The sequence below is a fragment of the Puntigrus tetrazona genome, chromosome 19 (genome assembly GCF_018831695.1).
Source record: "Puntigrus tetrazona isolate hp1 chromosome 19, ASM1883169v1, whole genome shotgun sequence".
Lineage (NCBI taxonomy): Eukaryota > Metazoa > Chordata > Actinopteri > Cypriniformes > Cyprinidae > Puntigrus > Puntigrus tetrazona.
Window position 1 is genome coordinate 5,652,814 of NC_056717.1, and position 22,671 is coordinate 5,675,484.

A 22,671-nucleotide genomic window follows, 5' to 3' on the forward strand; every position below is an offset into this window, starting at 1 on the left:
TGCAAATACAACTTAGCCACTGATTTCTAGTTGCGTCCTCTTTTGTAAGCCCAAAAAAACTAGTTTCAGACTTTAGTCTTTAGTCAAGCAACTAAAGGGATCTTATCAGCTTGTAACGAAGATAAATGAAATAGTTTACTAGATGACTGTTCTTGTTAACTAGTACTGTAGTACCGGCCACAAAGCTTGAAAAAAAAAAACTGATTTTCAAACACAAACACACACCTAATGTGAGAGTGCATACCGTCTGACTATGAAGTACATCAAATGGAATATAAAATAAAAAAAAACCTCACATTTCCATTTAGTGGTTTCCTGCCTGCTGTGGCTGCAGTGCAGGTGCATTTTCTGAGCGCATGTCTTTGTTGTTTGTGCAAAGAGAGTTTAGGTAATGCACTTTCATAGCAGGACCAAAGGTGCCAGAGCTGTTTTTGGGAGTGCAGGGCTTGCCAGGAGAGCAGGGTTAGAGCTGTGGAAGGATGACTCAGAGCTTACAGGGTCGGAGACGCTCTTTCCAACTCACCGTGCACAATTGCACCTTCTTATGCTTGCTAAGAATAGCAGTGAATAAAGGCGAGCTCCAAAAGGGAAATACACCTGTTACTCATGTGGAAATAACAAAGTGCACAGAAATGAATCGAACGAAGCGCTGCTCTATTTAGCATTCCACTTAAGCAAGCAAGTCACACGGGGTGGGAAGGCCTTGAAGTTGAATATAGGGAGGAGTGTCTTTGCTGTGTGTGATATTTGGTGTCCTTGCGATGTCATTCCACACATTCGTCTAGCTGATGATCTTGTTTAGCCATTTTCAAGAGGAGCTACGAGCCACTAAACATTCAATTCATGATCTTAATGGAAGCCGGCCAAGCACAATTACAAAGCCAATGAATGAGCCCAAGAGCTGTTCAATGCCATTTTCTTAATGTCACCTCTGCTGGTGGGAATGGAGGTGAAGCTGTGTCCTGCTGTGTTCATTGTGAAAGAGATGTCTATCAGGAGAAAAATCTAAGACGCTACACAGAAAACGACACCTGCTTTCGCCTTTGTGATCAATATATTGATCGGCGTGTCATCTGGAGTGTGTAACAGCAGTCCAAATTGATTTTAATGACACATTTTGACCGAAGGCTGTTAAACCGAGCAAGTGGGAGGTTTGTTGCACAAACACCTCAAGCCAAGGGGTTGGAAGAAAACATGTAACTGGCAATTTTCAGGTTGATAATATAATACAAAAAATAGAAGTCTGCTTGCCTAAGAAACTCTAGCTTCTGCTGCAGCGAACCATGGAGAACAATGCATTAGTGCAATTATGAATAAAACAAGACGGTGGAGGAGACCAAAAGTGCATGATTTATGAGTAGGACGTTTGAGGTGAAAAGTCTGCATACTGTGAAAATATACACTCGGATTCAGATTAACTGGGTGAATGTCAAGGAAAAAAAAAACATCTTTGGGAATATAATAATTAGGTTAGTGATGGGTAGAGTATTAAGATTATAATTGTGGCCAAAACAATACCCTAAAATTTAGTTTTGGGTGATGACCGATTACTGATAAATGAACAAAATTAAAATGCTTAGACTAAATAAATGACAAAATTACTCATTTTTTAAATGCAAGAAAGGATGAAAAATTACGATCAATGATATTGATTTTGTTATGTTGATTGAGTGCACTTCTCTTACGCAATATAATATGCTATCAAGTTTTAGGGGTTGTTCTTGAGTTCTGTATATATTTTTTTCTAATTGTTGCTCCATGTACACAGGCAAACTGACCTTTCCACAGAGAGACCATGTAATGAAAAGACTGGAGTCTGGAGGCAGGAACTGTGTGTGTGTGTGTGTGTTTTCTACCTCTCAGTGTCATGGTCAGATATAACTAAATATAGGTCCACTCCCTTCATTAGCATGACCCGCAGTACAAAGGCCCCTCAGCAAATAGATTGACAGCTCATTTCGGAAGGAGTGTTGTCAGCTGGGTTTTAATAAAAACCGAGGGTCGGGTGAGTGGTGTGAAGCCTCCTGCCGTCGTCATGGAGATGGAGCGGGTGCCAGCGATGCCTGCCTGCCAGAGCCGTTCAGTGCTGCTGGAAAGTGAAGGTGCCATGTTGTACCACGACAGAGAATCACCCATATGCTTGAAATGAATCGTTTGCAAATACATGTCAGATAGAAAGGACGAAAGATCCTCAAATTAACTTTTAAATCTTGCAAACCTACGATGAGGATTAATCTAGAGCTTATTAAGAGGTGTTAAGCCTTGATTACATTCTCCAAGGCTGTCCTTCTTGGTTAGCTGAATATGTTATAGGAATCTTCATCTTTTCTTAATATCAAGTTAATAAGTTAATATGAATAACTTGGCATAAACCTGGGATATTAACTTCTGAAGCTCACCTGAGAGTAACATAACTACTGTTTGTCTGGTAGCAAGCGTGCTAAATCACAATACACTATTATTATTCTAAAATATATACCTAAAACAAAAAAAAATTTTTGACTGCATTTACTGATATCTTTTGTCTAACATAGCTAGCTATGATTTCAGATTTGTGAGAAAAAGATAATCTTGTTTTTTTGCTGAAATATGCTGATATATCGTGTATGTGGCTACCACTTAAAAGAAGTATACTTAAGCATGCTTTTAAAAAGACTACTTTTTACGTAAACAATATACTTTAAGAGAATTTTTAAGTGCAAACCAAACATTTGCAAAACCACTGCTTTGCCACTTAACTGCTAATTGTAATTAAATAAAAAAAGAAATATAGTTTCTACTAATATAAATCTAAACTATCATACATATTAATTTAATAATTTTTTGGACACATTTGCATAAGTACACCTTATTATATATTCACTGAAATACTGAATAACAAAACAATAATCAAGCACTTTAAATGTGTTTTAGTATGTTAGTCATCACTCAAACTAAGTATATTCTCTCTTTAGGTACACTTAAGCGGTCTTTTATTCATTTAACATTGTATTAGTTAAAAAAAACTACAAAATAAAAAAAAACAGGCATCCTGTAGCCGAGTATAAAAGAAAAAATTAAGCACTTACACAGTAGGTCTATTATCAGACTTGTCAGTCAATCACCCATTCGATTCTCCCTCATCACTCAATTTCTCTGCCGTCTTTCAGCTCCCCGAGCTTATGCACTCACATTTATTGCATCACTGACTCGAAGCTGAATAAGACCCAAACCACAGTATCGGATTAAATTGCTTGGCTGGAATCCATGGTGTGCGGAAGTGGAAATGTGACAGAGCAAAGTAAAGCAGTTATTCAGGATAAGGGCAGATGGGTACTGAGGAGCTGGCCCTGATGCCCCAGACAGGTGAACACTGGAGTCCCAAACCTACAACACATCCATGCCTTGAGACTCCTCAGCCCTGCTGGGAGACCACAATGCACTGAAAAGGTCATCCTTTATACAGAGCACATACGCACCAACATAAGGCACCGAGACAGAAAGAGAGAAGCCTCTTTGTGAAACCACGCCGTATTACTTCACGACCGATTCTAATTTACCAAGTGACACGAGGTTTGAAAAAATTCACATTCTGCCCTCATTTTCTCTTCTGTGAAACATGACAGAAGATATTTTTACATTTACATGCATTACATGGACAAAAAATGAGACTTTTTATGTTCCACAGGAGAAAGAAAGCCATATAGGCTTGTAATGACATGATCCCATTAAAGAGCGAAGTTACAGGCATCACTTTTTGTTCAATTTTAAAAATATGTTATATTTTTATCGTTTTTTAAATGACAATTTAAGGTGCATTTGTCTCGATTTTGATTCCATATTAAATGTTAAATGATTAAATGTAAACAGTAAATTTTTCACCTAGTCTCAAGTCACCCCATTTTCTTTCCACAGACATATATTTCTATGGGATTTGTTTCTGTTTAATGTTTCACTCAAGTTTTTTATGGCAATATTATAATTTGATTAAAAATGTTTTCACTAGTGGCCTCAGACAACGTATATAAGCAATAATATTCTAGTATTACAACTTATCATGAATCTAATTTATATTAAGCTGTTAATAGTTGCATAGTACAAAATAGCCCACGGTGGATCAAACTTCATGTTTTCATTGCTTAAAGCAAAGGACGTGTTTTGAGAGTTTAAAGAAATACATCTAATCAGTTGAGAAAAACATATTATTCATACAAGGGAACAAACAAGCATAATTAAATTAATAAAAAACAACTGCTGGACTAATAAAATCCTTCTGTCGGGTGACTGTGCTGTCATTGCAAATAAACATCCTGCAGCCAAATCAACTCAAATTCACCCCTGTGAATCAAAAAAGAGCCAGTCCTTAAATTCTAAACTGTGCCGAAACTAAAGAAACAGGCGACATTAAAATATATTTAACCCGATGAGCTCATTACAAGAGTCATTACAAACTGGCATCTGGATCTGACTGGCAGGTTGGTCTGTGCTCGACAGGACGGCTCACATGAACACACTGCAGAGCTGGCTTGCTGAACTGTGTTAATGCTCGCGGGTTGCTGTTGACCCTTATAGAGAGCGAGAGTGTTACATGACGATTCCCCCTGGTCACAGTGTCTGTAATTACCCCACAGGAGCACAATTACACCGGAGGAGAGCAAAAATAAGAGGGTATAAAAAGAAAGGCAGAGCAGTGGGCCGAGGACGACAGAAGCGCCATCAGACTCTGATCTGGGTCGGAGAAACCAACTAAATACACGGAATTGAGACGCAGGTTTATTCCTGGAAGAAGCCAAGGTTATGCTGCGTTACTCAGCCACACATGCAGTCATCAATGAGTCATGCAGGGTGATGGGAAGGTTAGCCCGTTCGGAGCAGGACGCAATCTACACACTAACACACGGCATTAATATACTACGGCCACGAATAAACGTGGACCAGATGAAGAACGGCTAATGAAGGGGCTTCCCTGGATATCTGCACCTATTCGAACCCTAACTGTTGACCGAACCCATGCACTTCCTAAGGAGAATGTGAAAGGCGTTTGGCCGTACTTGAACTGTTTTGGAGGCTATCAGAGCCTGAGAGCTAGGGGCTAGGAGCTAACTATTGTTTTCAACTGTTAATGATTAGAAAACATGCGCCTGTAAGGGTTAACTTTACAGTGGTACCCAAAACTGATTACTGTCAAACTTTCAAAATCCTACTTCACTTTAATTAAGATTATAATGAAAAAAAAAACAATCTTATTCTGTGTCCTAAACTGGTGTCTCATAATTTAGGGGTGTCAATGCAGTTTGGGAAAAGGAATCAGTTAAATCCGTGTGTGCAAGTATGTGTGTGAAAATATTCAGATGTAAAGCTCTTTGTAATTAATCGCATCCAAAATAAAAAAAATTGTTTATATAATATATGTGTTTACTGTGTAAATTTATTACGTATAAAGGATCCCACATACAGTATATATTTTGTATATTATTTGCATGTATATATTTATATTAATATATAAAATCATATATAAATATATTTAATATATAAACATATATTCCTGAAATATATACATGCAAGGGTGTGCATTTATATATAAATAATAAATGTACACAGTACACATGCATATATATATTATGTACTCAAAATCTGTTATTTTTATGCAAACAACTGTGATTAATTGATGCCCGGCACTATTGTAGCCTTGTGCACTTTTTAAAGGTTTTTGTAATTGCTCCCAAAGCGGATCAAAAAGATACGAGCTGTGCGAGAACAGTTTGATCCAAAGCCATGGTGACCAGAACATAAGAGAAGAACTGACAAGACAAAAATAGACATATTGAGGACCACAGACACTGGAGGTTGCAGTACAACAACACGAGGACTGGAAAGAGGCATCTATCTAAAACATTTGAAAAAAATAAGGAATGCTTAGTACATGCTTTTATTGTCCTCCCGTTCATGTAAAGAATAAAGTTGCATAGATGTATAATAGACTGGTTAATAGTTAAAAGTTATTGTGTGTTATGTCTATTTTTACTGATTTCTAGAATGTATTGTCTTCCTGAAAGCGAATAAAGGAAAATTGTAAAGCATGCATTTTTGGTAACACTTTAGAAAAGGTAACGCTTTTTAACTATGACTTTTCCCTCAATAAATTAATAGTTAGTAAGTTAGTAAGTTAATTAAGTTTAGGTACTGGGTAGGATTATGGATTTAGAATAAGTCATTAATACAGACTTAATTAGCACTAATAAATGGCTAATATTATAGTAATATGCATGCTAATGAGTAACTAATAGGTGCGACCGTAAAATAAAGTGTTATCTAATTTTTTTCAGTGGTTGGTGGGAGCGTTTCCTTTGGAATAAAAAGACAGTGACTGATATCGTTGTGTGAGACTCTTGTATGTTATTTGCATTAATGCAATATCAAGCTGCAATTATTCTCATTTCTCAAAAAAAAAAATCCCCAAGCCAGAAAATCCAATAATAATAATTCTGCTTTGCACATGGACCTCAAATCAGTTGAGGACTGAGACTGAAATGACTTGGTAACCTTAGGAAACCTTGAAAGTCAAATAAGGACAAGAACGTCGAGAGGAGGCGCAGAAAAGCTAAATGAAGTGAGAGAAAACCACACTCCAGAAATGACAAACCATGGCGTGAAATTGTTCAGGCTGCGAGAGCGAGAGCGAACAGAGGTGAGGAACACAACAAGCAGGAGAACAGCGGGGGTGTTCGAAGCTCGCTCACCTTGCTGGTTGAGCTGCAGTGTGCTCTTGCTCCACTGCGACAGACCCACGATGGCCACCATCTTGGCTCCCAGGCTGGAGCGGCGTTTCTTGTTTCCGGCCAGGCCCGTGGCGTCGGGCCCCGTGCTGCTGGGGCTCTTCTCCAGGCTGTACATGGCCCCGCTGATGCTGGAACTGCGAACCACGTTCCGGGCCGCCACCGCGCTCATCCCGCCGGGGCTGGGTACGTCCACGGAGCTGCTGAGCATCATGGTCCCACACTTGCCTCTGGGCGCAGGGCTGGACTGAGGCTGGGGGGAGACAGATGCAACAATTATGAACCAATCCTTTTTGTTTCCCTCTCTCCATAACCTTTTCTAGTAACACTTCAGAATAAGTAACACTTGTTAACTCATTAACTATGGCTTTTCCCTGAATGATTCTCAATTTGCCGCTTATTAATAGTTAGTAAGATAGCTAAGTTTAGGAATCGGGTAGGATTAGGGATATAGAATAAGGTCATGTAGTATAAGGTATTAATATATGCTCAATTAGCACTAATAAATGGCTAATATTCTAGTAATACGCATGCTAATAAGCAACTAATAGGTGTAACCATAAAAGAAAGTGTTACCCATTTTCTGTTTTGCTATAAAAATGTCATTAACTGCAAAAGTGAGAATAACATTTAAATGAACACTAAGATGTGCGTTTCAAACCTCATTAATCATGATTTAAATTAGCACATATTTCTCTCATGTGGCTTGGCTCAGCATATGAAATGCTCTTGCTCGTGTGTGCAGAATGATGCTAGCCCGATAAATGATTCAGAAGAAGCACCTAAAAGCACTAGCAAGCCGAAATCAGCCTTCTTCCTAGGCGAAAAAAGACCACACAATGCACTGCCGCCTTTCAAGCCGTAAATGAAACAAAGCGTGGCCTAATCTGCGTTCTATCTTCTCCTTGAGCAGCATCTGCTTGTTTGTTTTCTGCACTCCCGTTCTCTATCCCCCAGCTCTCCGCTCGTCACTTTGATCTGCTCTTCCTCATATCGGCTCGAGTGTTTCTGGGTCCGTGGCAGTCCTCCCTCTTGGAAATGAATCAGCCTGCCTCCCTGAGTGATAATAATCATAATTTAGAGCTGTATCTGGACTAACGCTCCTTTGAAATGAAAATGAAATGAAAAGAAAGCGGGGTAAGTCTTTATCATAGTAATCAGGTTGATTTAGGCGCATGTATATGGGGTCTGAATGGCTGGGAGAGATGAGCGGAGAACAATGCGGCGGCACGGACGATCAAAGCGACCCGTGGCCTTCAGCTGCTTTGTCTGCCGTCGTGCCTCGAGCTCTCAACTGTGGGCGCTGATAAGTACGGACAGATTAAGAGGGCACCTTTTATCAAAACGTCTCACAGCGCGGACTGTATTACAGCAAGGCATCACCCGTGTCGACCCGCGCCGCGCTGACAAAGCCTGACACTTTTGGGGTCAACTAGAAGCGGGTGAAGTGGGTCCCGTTTATTTACAGTGTCCTGACAGGACTTAATAGAGCGAGAACTTGTGGGTCGCTGTACTCTCTCAATCACAAATGCCACTTTACACAGACACGCTGCCAACGCTGCTGGTGACAGACCCAGCGCCCAATTCGGGCCCCGTTCCACGTGCTGCCAATAAGAAAAAGCAGAAAAACAGCCTCAGCTGTGAGCCCATAAACCTGCTACTGCTCTTAAAACAGGAACCATATTGTCAGAGACTGAGAGTCAGGATGAAATCCCCAGTGGAAAGCACTGGCACAAACCAAAACTAGATTGAGTCCATCAGAATCTATGCTACAGATAAACCAGGCTGATTCGAAATATGTGCCTCTAAGTATCAGTATAATTTATAGGTGTTATAATTGTTATATACTTAACTTTTTACAGCTATCAAGTTGCTGAGACTTTAAATCAGGTTTTGAATACTAGTAAGACTTGTAAACATTGACCGTGAATAAACCATGCTCCATGTTTGTCTACATGAAGGGTTGGCAACTTTCAGACAAATGGAGAAACAGGATAAAAAAGGGCATAAAATGAACACATCCCAGATCTGATTTGGTCAGATTTCAATGATGAATGATAATTCATTTCTCATGAGTTGAATATATGTGCAGTCAGTTATGTCATTTAAAGCAGTAAAAAACATGTTTGTATTGCAACAAGGAATGGATACTAGGAAACTTAGCCTAAAATATGCATTTTCATGCATCTTAAAATTCACCTAAGAAAGGAGTAACTGTAATTGGTCACACTTGAGACTAGAGACCAGTTCTTACTAATAACTACAAATGTGGTCATGCAGAATAAGGCATTAATATGTACTAAAACAGCCAACCAGTTTTTGTTTTTTTTACTGCAAGTGATTTTTCATCCAGTTGTGAGGTATGCTTTACATTTGTCTTTTTACTGACTTGTAATTCATGCATGTCAAGAGATCCAACTGCAAGTTTCAATTGATAAATGTTACAACATCCGAATATACTTCTACTAGATTTCTTAATTAGCACAGAAATAAAGTTTTATAAACAAATGATATTTAAAGAGGCCAAATACTACGAAAGTCTAGAGTGATCTGCAAATTTCCAACTAAAAACATAAATGTAGCTCCTAAATATTCAGTTTCAATGCCACCTTTGTCATTTTGTGTCTGGGGCACTGTGTGTGATCCACCAGCTGGACCAACCCTAATCTGTCAAAAACCATCTTGGAAATTCCTGCTGGTGTCATCTCAAGGGTGTTTTAACAATTTTGTAGACTTCAGCAGAACATGGTCCTTTAGAAGTAGTTCAGCGGAGAAGCAAACACCAGGATGACCCTCCCAGACTCGCTCAATCACTCTCCCCACAGTAGAAGAGCCCAAATCTCAGGGAAGTGAAGAGGTCGTCATTAGTCACCGGAGAAAACGGGGCGGCCCATCCATCACCGGCCCGTTAACCCACTTCTCCATACAGGAATTTCTTAATTTGGACCTGTGCTCAACACATTATCTCCTTACGCTTCTTTTTATGGGTTGGAGAGATAAGATGAATTATATGACCTCTTTGGGGTGACGTTAACAAAAATCTCAGCCATCTGTGCTCCTCTTGGTTTGAAACCAAGGCGCTCCTGTCCTCACTGGAGAAAGATTGCGATTTCTTGAGAAGTGTATGTGTTCGTTGAATCCCTACCAACTGCATTTCACTGAGCCGTCAGGGTGAGCGTGGAGCACATGAGTCACCAATTAATCAAATTACAGTTAATAGAGTTGAAATCATAATTGCTTTTGGCCTCGTCAGTTTCTGGGCAATGGATACATGTAATTACAGTTATTAATCAGTCCACTTGATGAGGGAAAAATGCACTTATTTTATTGAAAACAAATGATACGTTTTAAGGTTTAACAGTATAAGGAAGGGTCTTTGGAGGTTTCACCAAAAATATTTTGCCATTAATGCACACTCTATACTGTTTATTGGTATCTAGTTCCACAAAGAACCTTCAACATCAATGGAATGTTTCCACTGTACAAAACATTCTTAATAATGGAAATAAAGTGTTCTAAAATGGTTCTTCTATGGCATGACTGCAAAAAACACGGTAACACTTTATTTCCATAGCCCACTTTAGACATTCTACTAAAAGTGAGTCACTTTGCAACTAAATATTAACTAGCAGTGAGAGATAGTAGACATGTAGCTGTAAATGAATGAGAATTAGGTGTTACTTATCGTTAGTAGAAACTCTAAAGTAAGCTATATAAAACGAAGTGTAACCGCAAACACCTCTCTCGGGACATTTTTAAGAAATGGATGAACAGTATGATGGGAAATATCACAAGTAGATTTCATACCACAGATATATCAGTTATAAGCAGGCAGAAATGCTTGAAATTATTTACACAAGTGAACAACCGAAAAAACACTGAGGAATGTCAAAATACGCACTGTGACATGTTGCAAAAAGTTGAATTTACTTTTTGCGGTTGGCACGCAATGACGCAACTTGCCGCATTCACACAGAATTCGTTTGATGTGCTTCCACTGAGACTCCACTGAATAATCACGCTTCGCATCCGTCAAGTTATAAATAAGATGGGAAAATCATCAAATGAGGACAACAATGCTATCATTTACAAACACGTCGGACTACCCAAAAATATCTTTACCGCATTTCTATTTACTATGTAAACTACTGGGTTGAATTTCCTGACAAAAATAACTGTATTGTGAAACATACAGATAAGGTGGTAGGAAATCAAAGCATGAAATAAGATTTTGTTTAACCGCCCACTTCAATGCACATCACGATTGTTTTGGTGCCTCTTTCTCTATTTCTGTATGTTTTCGGAAAGGATGTATTATATATTTTCAGTCAGAAATTTCAGGCCAGGTCGCTTCTACGTCGCACCTGAGGAAGAGCGAGACGGTAGATGTGTGAACTCCAAACTCAAACACACAGTCCTCCACGAGCCGTCTGTATAAGGTTTCTCTCATCGCACGAGCTATGCTGTGTCATGGCATGAATAATGCTACAGTCACGCTCGCTTACACACACAGCTAAAAGCAGGCCCGGACTACAGCAGCCCACAACACTCTCTCCATTAACACACCATTAACTGTGTGTGTGTGTGTGTATGTGTGTGTGTGTGTGAGAGAGAGAGAGAGAATCAAAGTAATAGTCTGGGCTGAAAAACCACCACGTACCAAATGTACCAGCATTGGAACATTTTGCATATGCTGACATAAAATATACCACACTCAATAAACGAAGGACCGAGTCCATTTTCACTTATTATTAAGTTTCAGAGAGTAAAGAAATCTTGGTAACACTTTATTTTAGGGTCTCTTAACTACTTGTTTATTAGCATGCGGATTATATTATTAGTAGTAGTAATTAAGCACATATTAACTATTAATAATGAGCAAATTAGGAATTTATTGAGGAAAACGTTGCAGTGTTCATTATTCTGAAGTGTTACTCGAATTCTTTAAAAATGTTAATGCCTGAATAAATTGAAGTTTTATTTTCATGTTGATGTCGCCAGCCAAATACTACTTGCTTTATCTTTGTAAATCTTAAATCTTTCGATTGCAGAAAAAGTGATCGACAGTGAATAGCTCAGTTCTCCTTATTCTGTGTTTTTTTTCCACTCAGAAAGGTAACAGCTGCATGTTTGTAAAAGACAAATCCATCATTAAACAGATGGATTAAATACACATTTATTAAATGCACGCATTTATTCTGTTGTACACAAAAGAAGATATTTTGTAATCAAATAGTTGACGGCAGCTATTGGCTACCATAGCATTTTTTCTCAACTATGGACGTCAATAGTAACCAGCAATATGCAGTTTGATAACCGACAATTTTCAAAAAAAAAAAACCCAGCTCCAATACTTAACTTAGTGGTTTGGAACAAAAAAGGTGAGTAAAAGTCTTAACTGGAGCCTAAAATAACTAAAATAATGGAATATCATCCATTATAAAAGTTACCACCAGAAACAAATCCCATTTTGTCCTCTCACCTTAAAACTGATGTCCGTTGGTATATTTAGAAGCATTTTTCGCTTGTAAACTGTGCTTAATCTGCGCATATTTCTCTTCTGATTTAAATAAGACAGTTATTTTTACTGGACAAAGCAATGTTAAGAAAAGAGAACTTGTTTGAAGTTAATGAAGGATTTGTTTCTGACGGCACCCATTCACTGCAGAGGATCCATTGGTGAGCAAGTGATGTAAAGCCACGCTTCTCCAAATCTGTTACTTAAAATCTACATCTTGGATGGCCTACTTTTCACACGAGATTGAATGTCATTATGTTCTGAGGTATTTTTGATGAAATCTAGCATTAATACAGCTAAGTGGAAAGGTCATTTTAACCAGTGAGATTTCACTCAACATGACAGAAATAAGCTTCGAGCAGCATCTTGTTGTATTTGTGGCTGGTTAGTTAGGTAAAACACTCAGATTACAGTGAAAGAGAGAGCTTTGATCGCCTTAGGACAGTGTTTTGGAAGAGAAGGGAAGAGAACAAAGAGAGGCTGCGTCAGTACATTAAATCCACAAAGTCAAGGGAAACGAACAAAAAACCAGAAAGACGCACAGAACATTTAGTGAAAATGAAAACCCAATCTCGCCTGTAGCAGCACATGTGCGAATGAGCACAATGAATGGTCCTTCCGTGTTTCTTTTCTTGTCCCTGTCATCCTACGTTCCTGCTCTCCTCCCTCTCTGCTTCCTTTCTCAGCCTTCTTCCAAATCTCTCGCTTCTTATTTAACCACGGTTGCATATAAACTGTGTTTTGGCGGCTCTTATTTTCTCTGTTTATTCTTGTAACTTAGCTAGTTGTTCTCACCAAAACTACGTATCTTGTCTGATGTGATTTATTACATTCGCGCAAACTGAAAGCTCACTCAATAATTTTCATACCTAAATGTTCCAAACCAGTCCCCTTCTGCTCTTTTCCAAGCTGTTACGTTGAATTTTAATCTCAATCTGTCACAAATAAAGCTACTTAAAGGAACATTTCACCAGAAAATAAAAATGTATTGAATATTTACTCGCCCTCAGTTCATCCATGACGTACATGAGTTTGCTTCTTCATCAGAACAGACTTGGAGAAATGCAGCATTGCATCTATTGCTCAACAATATATCCTCTGCAGTGAATGGGTGCCGTCAGAACGAGAGACCAAACGGCTGATAAAAACATCGTCCACAAGTAAACCACGCCACTCCAGTCCGTCAGCTAATGTTTTGTTTACAAGAAATACATCATCATTATGAAGTTTTTAACTTTAAGCAAGTAACAAGTCTGAATCAGGAGAGAAATATGCATGAGCGAAAACAGTGGTTTTAAACAAATATGTTGATTTTGATATGCTGGAAGAGGATAACAGGATATGGACTTTCACTAGAGAAAGCGTTACTATGGATTATGGACTCATATTGTGGCTGGAAGTGATGATGGTTTAAAGTTCAAATGTATTAGTGATGGATATGTTTACATGATAATTTAACCGATGGACCGAAGTGCTGTGGATTACTTGAGGATGTTTTTATCAGCTGTTTGGACGGCACCCATTCACTGCAGTATATCGGTGAGAAAACAATATGATAATGCAAATCTACATTCCTCCGAGTCTACTCAGATGAAGACACAAACTCGTCTTTGAGAGCGAGAGCATTTTCATTTTTGGGTGAAGTATTGTTTTAACCGTCTCCCTTTCCTTTTTCAGGACGACAATATTATCGTGTTAATAAACATCTCCTTCTTAACCGACCAGTCTTGTTAAACGATGCTAAATTAAAGCCATTCAATAATTGATTGACTTTCTTCGCTCGTTCTGGTCTTCGTCTCGCATATCCAGTGAAGAGTGTGAGCCGGGGGGGGACACCGATTCCTGCTAGCGCACGGCAGACTTACGTTGATTTACACCCGTCTATCTCTCACACTCTCATTTTCACACTCTCTTCTCGCCCTCTGTGTTTTATACGACACCTTGCATGTCGCTGATTATCAAAGCCCTCTAAACTCAGCCAGAACACGCGTGAGTGGGGGAAATGATAGAGGGCTAGAGAGGGACGCGGTCCAAAAAAAAAAAAATCTGCATAAGGGTTGCAGTCGACCGCAGAGTCGCTGCATATTTAATGTGCCCTTTGGTTGTGAGTTTAATCCTAGCGTTATGACGCTGCAATTACTGGAGAAGGATGGGGGCATGTTTACCTTTCACTGTAAGGAAACAAAGACGGGATTTGTATGCAAAGTGCACCAAAAGCTTCCAAGAGTCGTGTGCTTGCATATTACAAACTAAATTAAAAAGGTCACAGTAGGTTAACAGCATAAACAGAATAAAACGCCTTAGTCACGTATGAATGCTTGGTCAAATTTGGCTATTTCTTGTTTTGCAATATCCTGTAAAATGAGCTGCCAACAACGCTTCAGGTTGACTTTAACACGTTCTTGAACCACGACCCCCGCACTCATGGGGACAAATATGACGATAAACTGATGTTAACGTTCAGGCAGCTGGCGATAAACACGTTGACTGTATAACTAAACTAGCAATATTCTCTATAAACTAATAGCATTGGTTGGACTAAAATAGAAAACTGACCGTAGAAGAAGACAATAATTCACAATAATGCTTGCTATAGCACCCCTGGTGGCAGCGTCGCACAGATTATTAAAAATGTATGCTTTTCTATTGAGCAACGATACATGAAACTGATTGAAAGTGACTGTAAAGACATTTATGCTGTTATTAGGTTTGTATCACAGTCTCCACAAAAATATTATCACAGCTGTTTTCATTTTTCAATGTTAATAATAATAATAACGATAATAAATGTTCCCTGAGCAGAAAATCTGCATATTACAATGATTGAAAGACCACGTGACACTGAAGACTGGAGTAAAGATGCAGAAAACTTAGCTTAGCTTCGCTTTAAATGAATAAATTACATCTTAACTGTTTCTATTTGAATATTTTTTATTTTAAGTTGTAAAAATATTCCATAATATTTCTGTTTTGTATCAATTAAAAGACATTGTCAGCATAAATATAAAAAAAAAACATTACAATTATTAATTTTACTTATTCCAAATGGTTCTGACCTACATGGCATCTTATAAAAGATGTCTTCCAATTATCTATATCAGTTTTTGGTAATACTTTAGATCAAGGCACACTATTAATCATTCATATTGTTAGCATATTACCTGTTTATTAGTACTTACAGAGCACATAATAAATGCCATATTAAAGCTGCCCTATACCTAAACATAACCAATCCAACAACTTACCATCAATAAGCAGCAAATTAGGACTTTATTGAGAAGAAATGAATGTGTTCCCTAATCTGAAGAGTAACTTTATGTTCAGCTGTCTCTATAAACGTACTCGTTTCGAGTATCTAATAGTCCGTTTCCAGACTGTAGATGTAAAGTAAAATGTCACAGTAGCATTTGCCGAAAAAGCGCACAAGTGTATTCACAAAGATGAGCATGATTTGAACATCACGGGAACAGAAAGGACACTTCACGGGAAGGCCGCTAAACGCCACAGAAGCACAGCCTCAAAAAGTGCCACAGAATCTAATCAGCACCTCTCAGAACGCAGCTCAACAAAAACTATAAATCACAGATTTACTGCCATCAGGAGCCTAGCTTGTATCCGAGCCCGGTGCACAAATAAGTATAACCTGGTATAAGAAGCACAAAATCCTGGCCCGGGAGCACAGAACGAAAAAGAACGGTTTATTTTACATTCTGCTACAACCTAGGGGTTGGGAAAAAGCCAAGGGTCCCCGTACCGCAGAGCTGTTGCGTGTCGCGCATTATTCACTTTATTACGTTATTTTCACCACCTGCGCACGACGAAACATGACGACCGCGTGCAGGTACTTGAAAAAGGGATCAGAACTACAAAAACTAACACCAGACCTCTGACTTTCGCCCGAAAGAAGCACAACAACCTTCTGGGCTTGCACCTGGCTTCACCATAGTGTTTGAGCGGCACTTTTCAGTACCTGGACACGTAAGAGCATTAATGAGCCAGTTCACTGAGGAATGCCACGCATTTCTTGAACCTATTAAACCCGACGTGGCCTTTTAACCGAACATCAGGCACCGAATAGTCTGGCGGCTGTGAACAGACCTATAAATCGTATCTTTTAGCGCCTTCCCGTAGCTCTATCAAACAGACCGTGTACTTAAATCAGTGAAAGGTGTAACCGCCCCTTTTCCCGCCCTGACGGCCTTTAGACACTTTATGGATTTAACGTATCGACTCAAATGTATCTCACAGGGTTCACCGCTCCGGGGATAGACGTATAGACGCGGACAACTTAAACAACAGCTCGAACTGATTCGCTTTACAAACCCAACATAAATCAATCACGTTTATCAGCGCAACGGTCAGACACTGAAAAACAGACTGAATTCTAAATGTCAGATGCTATTGATCTTTCGTAAAAGGATGCCATTATGCATATATATTCATTAAGCACATGCTACAATGCATTCTTGTATAAAACTCACAAGTACCCTTCACAAACACTATACTTTAAAAATATGCTTAATGTCATTGAATAAGGAACAGTTTGTGCACATTAACGTCCATAAACATCTACACAATATATATTTATATATATATATATATGCACACTGAATCGTCTGTTTATTTTTGAAAAATAGTGCCTTTAATGGCAAAACATTAAGTTTAATGCAAGGTCTTCAATGCACCATTTAACGCGAACCGCCTCTTCTTATTAACTATCGCGTTTTGTCCTATTTTAAAGTATGCCGCGAAGAAAAATGCACCCAACATTAATCATAAACCTGAAGCGGATCTCATTTAAACCATAAAGGGAATAACTTCGAAATAAAAAGGCATGCAGCAGAGGCTTGACGGAAACAGCCAACAGAGGCAGGAGTGAAAATAAATGCAGCAAGAGAGGTTTTGCAACATTTATGCAATGCACAGAACGTGCTTCTCAAATTCAGTTTGCATGCATTTAAACGCATGCAGAAACGCATTTCAACGAAACGGAATCGATTCGCGCGCGATAGCTGACAACGACGCACTCGTCGCCTTTTAAATGCGGCTTTGCTCTAATAATAATAATAATAATAATAATAATTCATCGCGCGAACGTGTCCAAACACTTACCGGCAAACGGCGAGCAGAAAGAGGCGCGAGATGGGTTCAGTTAGTCAGATAATCGTGTGTATCTGTCTTGTCGTTGCAGATAATGTCATTGTTTGGGTTTGTTTGATGTGTCTGGACTGTCTTGCATCCACAGAAGAGCGCGGCGAGCGACTGACGAGCGAGCGGCGCGCTCCAGATCCAGCCTCCTCAAGGCGCGCGCGTCTCCATGGTTACACACCTGATCCGCCGGGCCCTATTGGGCAGGTGTGTAACCATGGAGACGACCGGAGAAAACGCTAAATCTTTCGTCCCCTGGCGCGAGTTACACGGCATGATATCCTGACCAGACACGCGCAATTACTGATTATTGTATTCAGGCTTGTTTTTTTTTACTGAAAATGGGAAACTGTAACGATTGCCTGAAAGTTTGGCTTCTTTAACTTAAAGGGTCTTATAATCTTGATTCAATGCAGCAAGCCAAAATTGTTATCCTTAAGCAAAACAAAAACTGTTTTTAATTAAACTTGAAATAAAATAAGCATAAAATGTTTTTGAAAAGTCATAAAGCTTCAAACATTGTTTTTAATTCGCTCTGCTTAAGTTAGCTTCTTTTTTACTTTGTTTTTCCTTTTGATCAATCAGAACACTGCAATAAAAATATGTTGATTTGGATCAGTCATAAAAAAAAAAGTTGTTTTGTTTAGTTTTATTCGTGATCAAATCGAAATTATATAATAGCGTCGTTCACGTTAGTTAGGTTACTGTAAAAATTAAAATTTTTACTGTAAATTCTGTAATTGTACTGTAAATGTATTGAAACGTGATTGACGGGAATGTGAAGTGATGTGCGTTCTCACGTTCACACCGAGTCCAGCTCTGGATCCTCTTTCTCTGTTCAGATAGCGGTGTGGGACGCCTCATGAAGCTGCTACACAATCGGATTAAGAGGTTTATGGATTATGAAGATCTAAATGGGCTGACAAGGCAGTGATAGTCACCTGGAAAGTGAGTACTATTGGATTAATGGTGGCCCAGGCCCGAACCTGCCAGACTGAATTAAAGCAACAGCCACGCTTGCTCTTAGACTGCTCTGTGTTATTGTTATTATTATTATTATTTTTGCACTGCCAGGAAAAATAATAAATCCAAACGGCAGAAAGATGGATAAGCATAAGAATTCCCAGTCCCTCTCTTTCCAAAGAAAGCTTCTTTTTTTTTCCAGGAATAGATGTGGCTAAGTCTAAAGCAGAAGGGGAAACCCATATTTACGATCCCGAACGTAAGAAATAGTTTAGATGTTAGATTACCAGTCTGATTGTTTTACCAGAAATAGAGGAAAAGAAGCATTTCGAGGCGCACTATTAATATGCTTTGTATGCCAGATATTAGAAGCAGCCGTTCGAGGAACATTTGATAAACTCCTCAAGATTACTATTGTTATGATTAGCACGAGCTGCCGGTGTGTCGTATTAGCAACGCCAGTCATCCAGATTTATTGCTTGTTTAATACGAGCAGAACCGGGGAGTAGATGGTTTTCATTGTGATGCCTGCGTTAGCGCGCTGTATTAATGAGCTCTGATGAGGTCTTACCAGAATACCAGTCGCAGGTCTGTTTATGTAAATAAAATTAGATAGGAAACAGCGATCGTTTCCTCGTGGCAGTCCCTCCTTAAAGGGGGGCATCTGGTCGCATCATGATGAAATTCACGTTATAATTGTGGGTCTGTGTGGTTTAGCGCCGGGCCTGGATTGCGTTCTGGTTTTGTTCGGAAGGTTTTGTTTTGACCAAATCGGAATGTGGGAAATCTGAATATTGTTTTGGAAATCAGAACAGAATGCTGAAATCAGAATGAAGAATGGAGAAATCAAGTTAGGAGAACTGCTTTGAACTAAAGTTTCTGTTTTGCTTTGTTTGTTCACGAAATCGTATTATGAAAAATCTGAATATTGATTTGGTTTTGAAAAATCGGATTATGAAAAGTCTGGTTACTGGAAATCAGAACAGAACGCTGAAATCAGAATGAAGAATGAAGAGTGGAGAAATCAAGTTAGGAGAACTACTTTGAACAAAAGTTTCTGTTTTGCTTTGGGGTTTTTTTGCGAAATCAGATTATGAAAAATCTGAATATTGTGAAAAAAAATCGTTTTGTTTTTGAGAATTCAGATTATGAGAAATCAGAATGCTTTGAACGAATGTTTGAGGTATGAGAAAATTGATAAGAATTTAGATCCAGAGAAATCGGCTTGTTTTTTTGATAAGCGGACAATTCTGAGAAATCTGAATATTTTATAAAAAAAAAAAAAATTTGAATTCTGTAAATATTGTTTTGGTTTTGTTTTGATTGAATTCTTGCTTGGTTTTGTTTTCAGAACATTCTCGTTTGCTTTTATCTGAATTCACTTTGATCTTTGTTTTTTTTTCTCCTGAGAAATCAGAATCCTGTGAGCAGTTTGTTTCTGTTGCTTTCTTTTTGACAAATCTTTTCATGCAAACAAAACCGTTTGGTTTTTATCTATTTACCTTGCCTAGCTTTGCTTTAGTTTTTTTCCTGGTCTGGTTCCTTTTGGTTTTGTTTTTGAGAACTTTCCAGAGGTATCAAAGCCTGTAATTATAGATAGATAATTACAAAAAAAACCCCAAAAAACCCTTGTGGCCTTGTTAGAGTTATATTTGCTCTAACGGATTCCTTGTACGGCGCATTAATACGCCAGTTTTGTTTCCATAATCAGAGCTGCGACAGCCTAATGTCTTATTAAGGTCATGTTTTTGCATCATAATGTTTTTGGTTTTGCGTTTTGAAGGCACTCCAGATCAAACAAAGGCTGCAGTGCATCAGATGAAACCTCCCAGGCGAATCTCTTTGAATGTCTTGTAACGTGATTCAAAATGAGGTCAAATGTGGTTTCGCACCCTCATCGGGTGGATTATTATCCTCCGTATTTCTACACCGATGACCGCCTAAGCTCTGGTCAAACGCCGTAGACGGACTTTCATGACCGTGTCGTTCGTTAGTGGTGAATGTTGCTGAATAGACCCGACTGCGGCATAAACGTAAGGTCAGCGAAAATTCACCCCCATTCAGCAGCAGTTCATTTTGAACTGCAGTACACCAGTGAGACCTCCGAGACGGACGCCACATATACCTCCCACACACAGTCAATACAGCAATTATAAGATGACAGGACCAGGTTCGATATACACTAACACAGCATCTTTGTTAAGAGTCTCCCTGAACTGATTCAGCACAGCCGAAGCGTCCCTCACAGCGCCCTCTGCTGTACACAAAACACCTGTTAAACTGATCATTTGATCACATTACCAGCTGACCATTTTGGTCATGCCCATCTCTTCCTATTTGCTAGTCACACGAAGCCTCTCGGTCGGTCCAGATAAGACCCTGACTGACCTTCTCGTCCTGCATCTTCTGGACCTTCCACTCATCAGAAGCCGTTTTCTTTCAGCAGACCCATCACGAACTCCTGGAGAAACAGGTTTAAATAGCCTGCATATGAAACAGATAAATCATTAGTCATACTGTACGATTAGGTGAAAACAAAAATGCAGTTAACTAAGAGTAATAGCAAACTTTCTTTACTTAAAATAGCAACATGCACTCTTAAAAACAATAGGTGCTTCGATGAGTTTTTACAAAGAAGTCTTTAATCAAAGTCATTTAAAAGAATCGTCTCTTTCTTACCTTTTTATAATCTGAAGAAGCTGCTTTTGCCACAAAGAACCGTTTCAGTCTGAAACAGAAAGGTTCTTCGGATGTTGAAGGTTCTTCATGGAACCCGTTTAGACAAAAAAGGTTCTTCCATGGCATCGTGAAGCACCTTTAGTTTATCACAACAGAAGTTACTCCCTTGATGCTGTTCAAGAAACACTTATTCTTATCATCAACGTTGAAGACAGTTACACTGCTTAATAATACTGAAAAAAATAATTCACTGAATTTGCTCATTTAATTTTTTTTTTTTTTTTAAAGTGGTTGCAATTAGTTTATTTCATTCTGGATAAAATAAAATGATTATGTATTTATTTATTGATTGTATTTTTTGGATGAATAGAACAGCATTTTAAAACAATATAGATGATTTTTAATGTCTTTACTGTCACTAATAATTGTATACATATTTCAGTCAGATGTTTAATCAGTTTCTGCTGATTCCCGCGCAGCGCACACGTTAAAGTCTGATTCTGTACCAGGTCTCTTTTAAGAAGAACTGTCCTTCAGTCCCCCTACAATACATTTGATCGGTTTGTTCTCTTCAGTCTGTGCCCTTCACGCAGAGTTATGTCTTCGAGCGTCCTCTAAAGTCAAACAGGCCCAGAAGCTGTGAATAATTAGTCTCGCAGAGAAGGTGCGCCGCGCGCCTTTGAAAGCCCTCAGGACTGAATCCTGTCAGATGAACTTCACCGGTCCTGACATGTGACTCAGCTACAGGTCCAGTAGAGTAAAACATCCTTCTTTAAGGCAGTTCACCCAGAAAGTAAAGATCATTCACTCATTCTCGTGTTTTCATACATCGATTTACTCACGCGCTGTCCGTGTCACCCAACAGAAAGTTGCTGTAGGTGCGAATATGACTTTTGTGTGAGCTATGCTTCACACGTTGCTTTTCCGTACACTTTTCCAGCACAGTTGGTTTTTCCATTCGTTTCTCCCATAGAGATGTTTAAGGAAAGCCATCGAACAAACCAGATTCCGACCAGATTCAAGAAACTTCGAAAAGCGAACACGCGTTCGAAAACCTAGCAAACAGACAAACAGCTTTAATGAGGAAAACTACAATCCCATGAAGCATTGCAAATTACATAACTAAATTAAAACGATGGAGACATTGAGAACAGCTGTTGATTATGCATACAGAAATGTAAATTTTGTTTTTTTTTTCTCCGTGAACGGCTCAATGCTGCTCTCTGATGGGTGCGTATTTTCAGCAGAATCATGGGTAATGTAGTTTTTCACCAGGACATCTCGTCTTCTGTTAAACATGATTATTTTAAAATAATGCAAACCGGCGGCTTCAACAAAAGCATATAGCACAGATTCAAAACTTTGGAGCTCACAGTAAATCTGTGGACTAAAATTTCCCTACGAAGACAATTCCTGTAGCATTAAACATTATAAGCATTATAAACGAATCATTGAAAACTTCCATTGCTTGGGTGCATCACACCCTTTCACTCATCTTCTGGCATCTCAAAAATATCTCTTTAGGACTAGTTTACAGCTGTAAACTACAACTAGTTTACAGCTATACTCGTAATTGACATTCTTAGGAAAGACGGAGAGGAGACTGGA

At 38.9% G+C, this 22,671-nt stretch overlaps 1 protein-coding gene across 1 annotated transcript in view; it reads right to left on the minus strand.

Annotated features, from left to right (window-relative positions):
* rims3 (regulating synaptic membrane exocytosis 3) overlaps positions 1-17,558 on the minus strand; it is a 56,104-nt gene extending 38,546 nt beyond the window's left edge. Inside the window, exons 1-2 of the mRNA XM_043218143.1 lie at positions 17,386-17,558; positions 6,720-7,008 (exon numbers count right to left, since the gene is read on the minus strand). Coding sequence (XP_043074078.1) covers positions 6,720-6,969 — 250 coding nt within the window. The 5' untranslated portion in view covers positions 6,970-7,008; positions 17,386-17,558. The remainder of the gene's footprint in view (positions 1-6,719; positions 7,009-17,385) is intronic.
* Between the last annotated feature and the right edge of the window lie 5,113 nt (positions 17,559-22,671).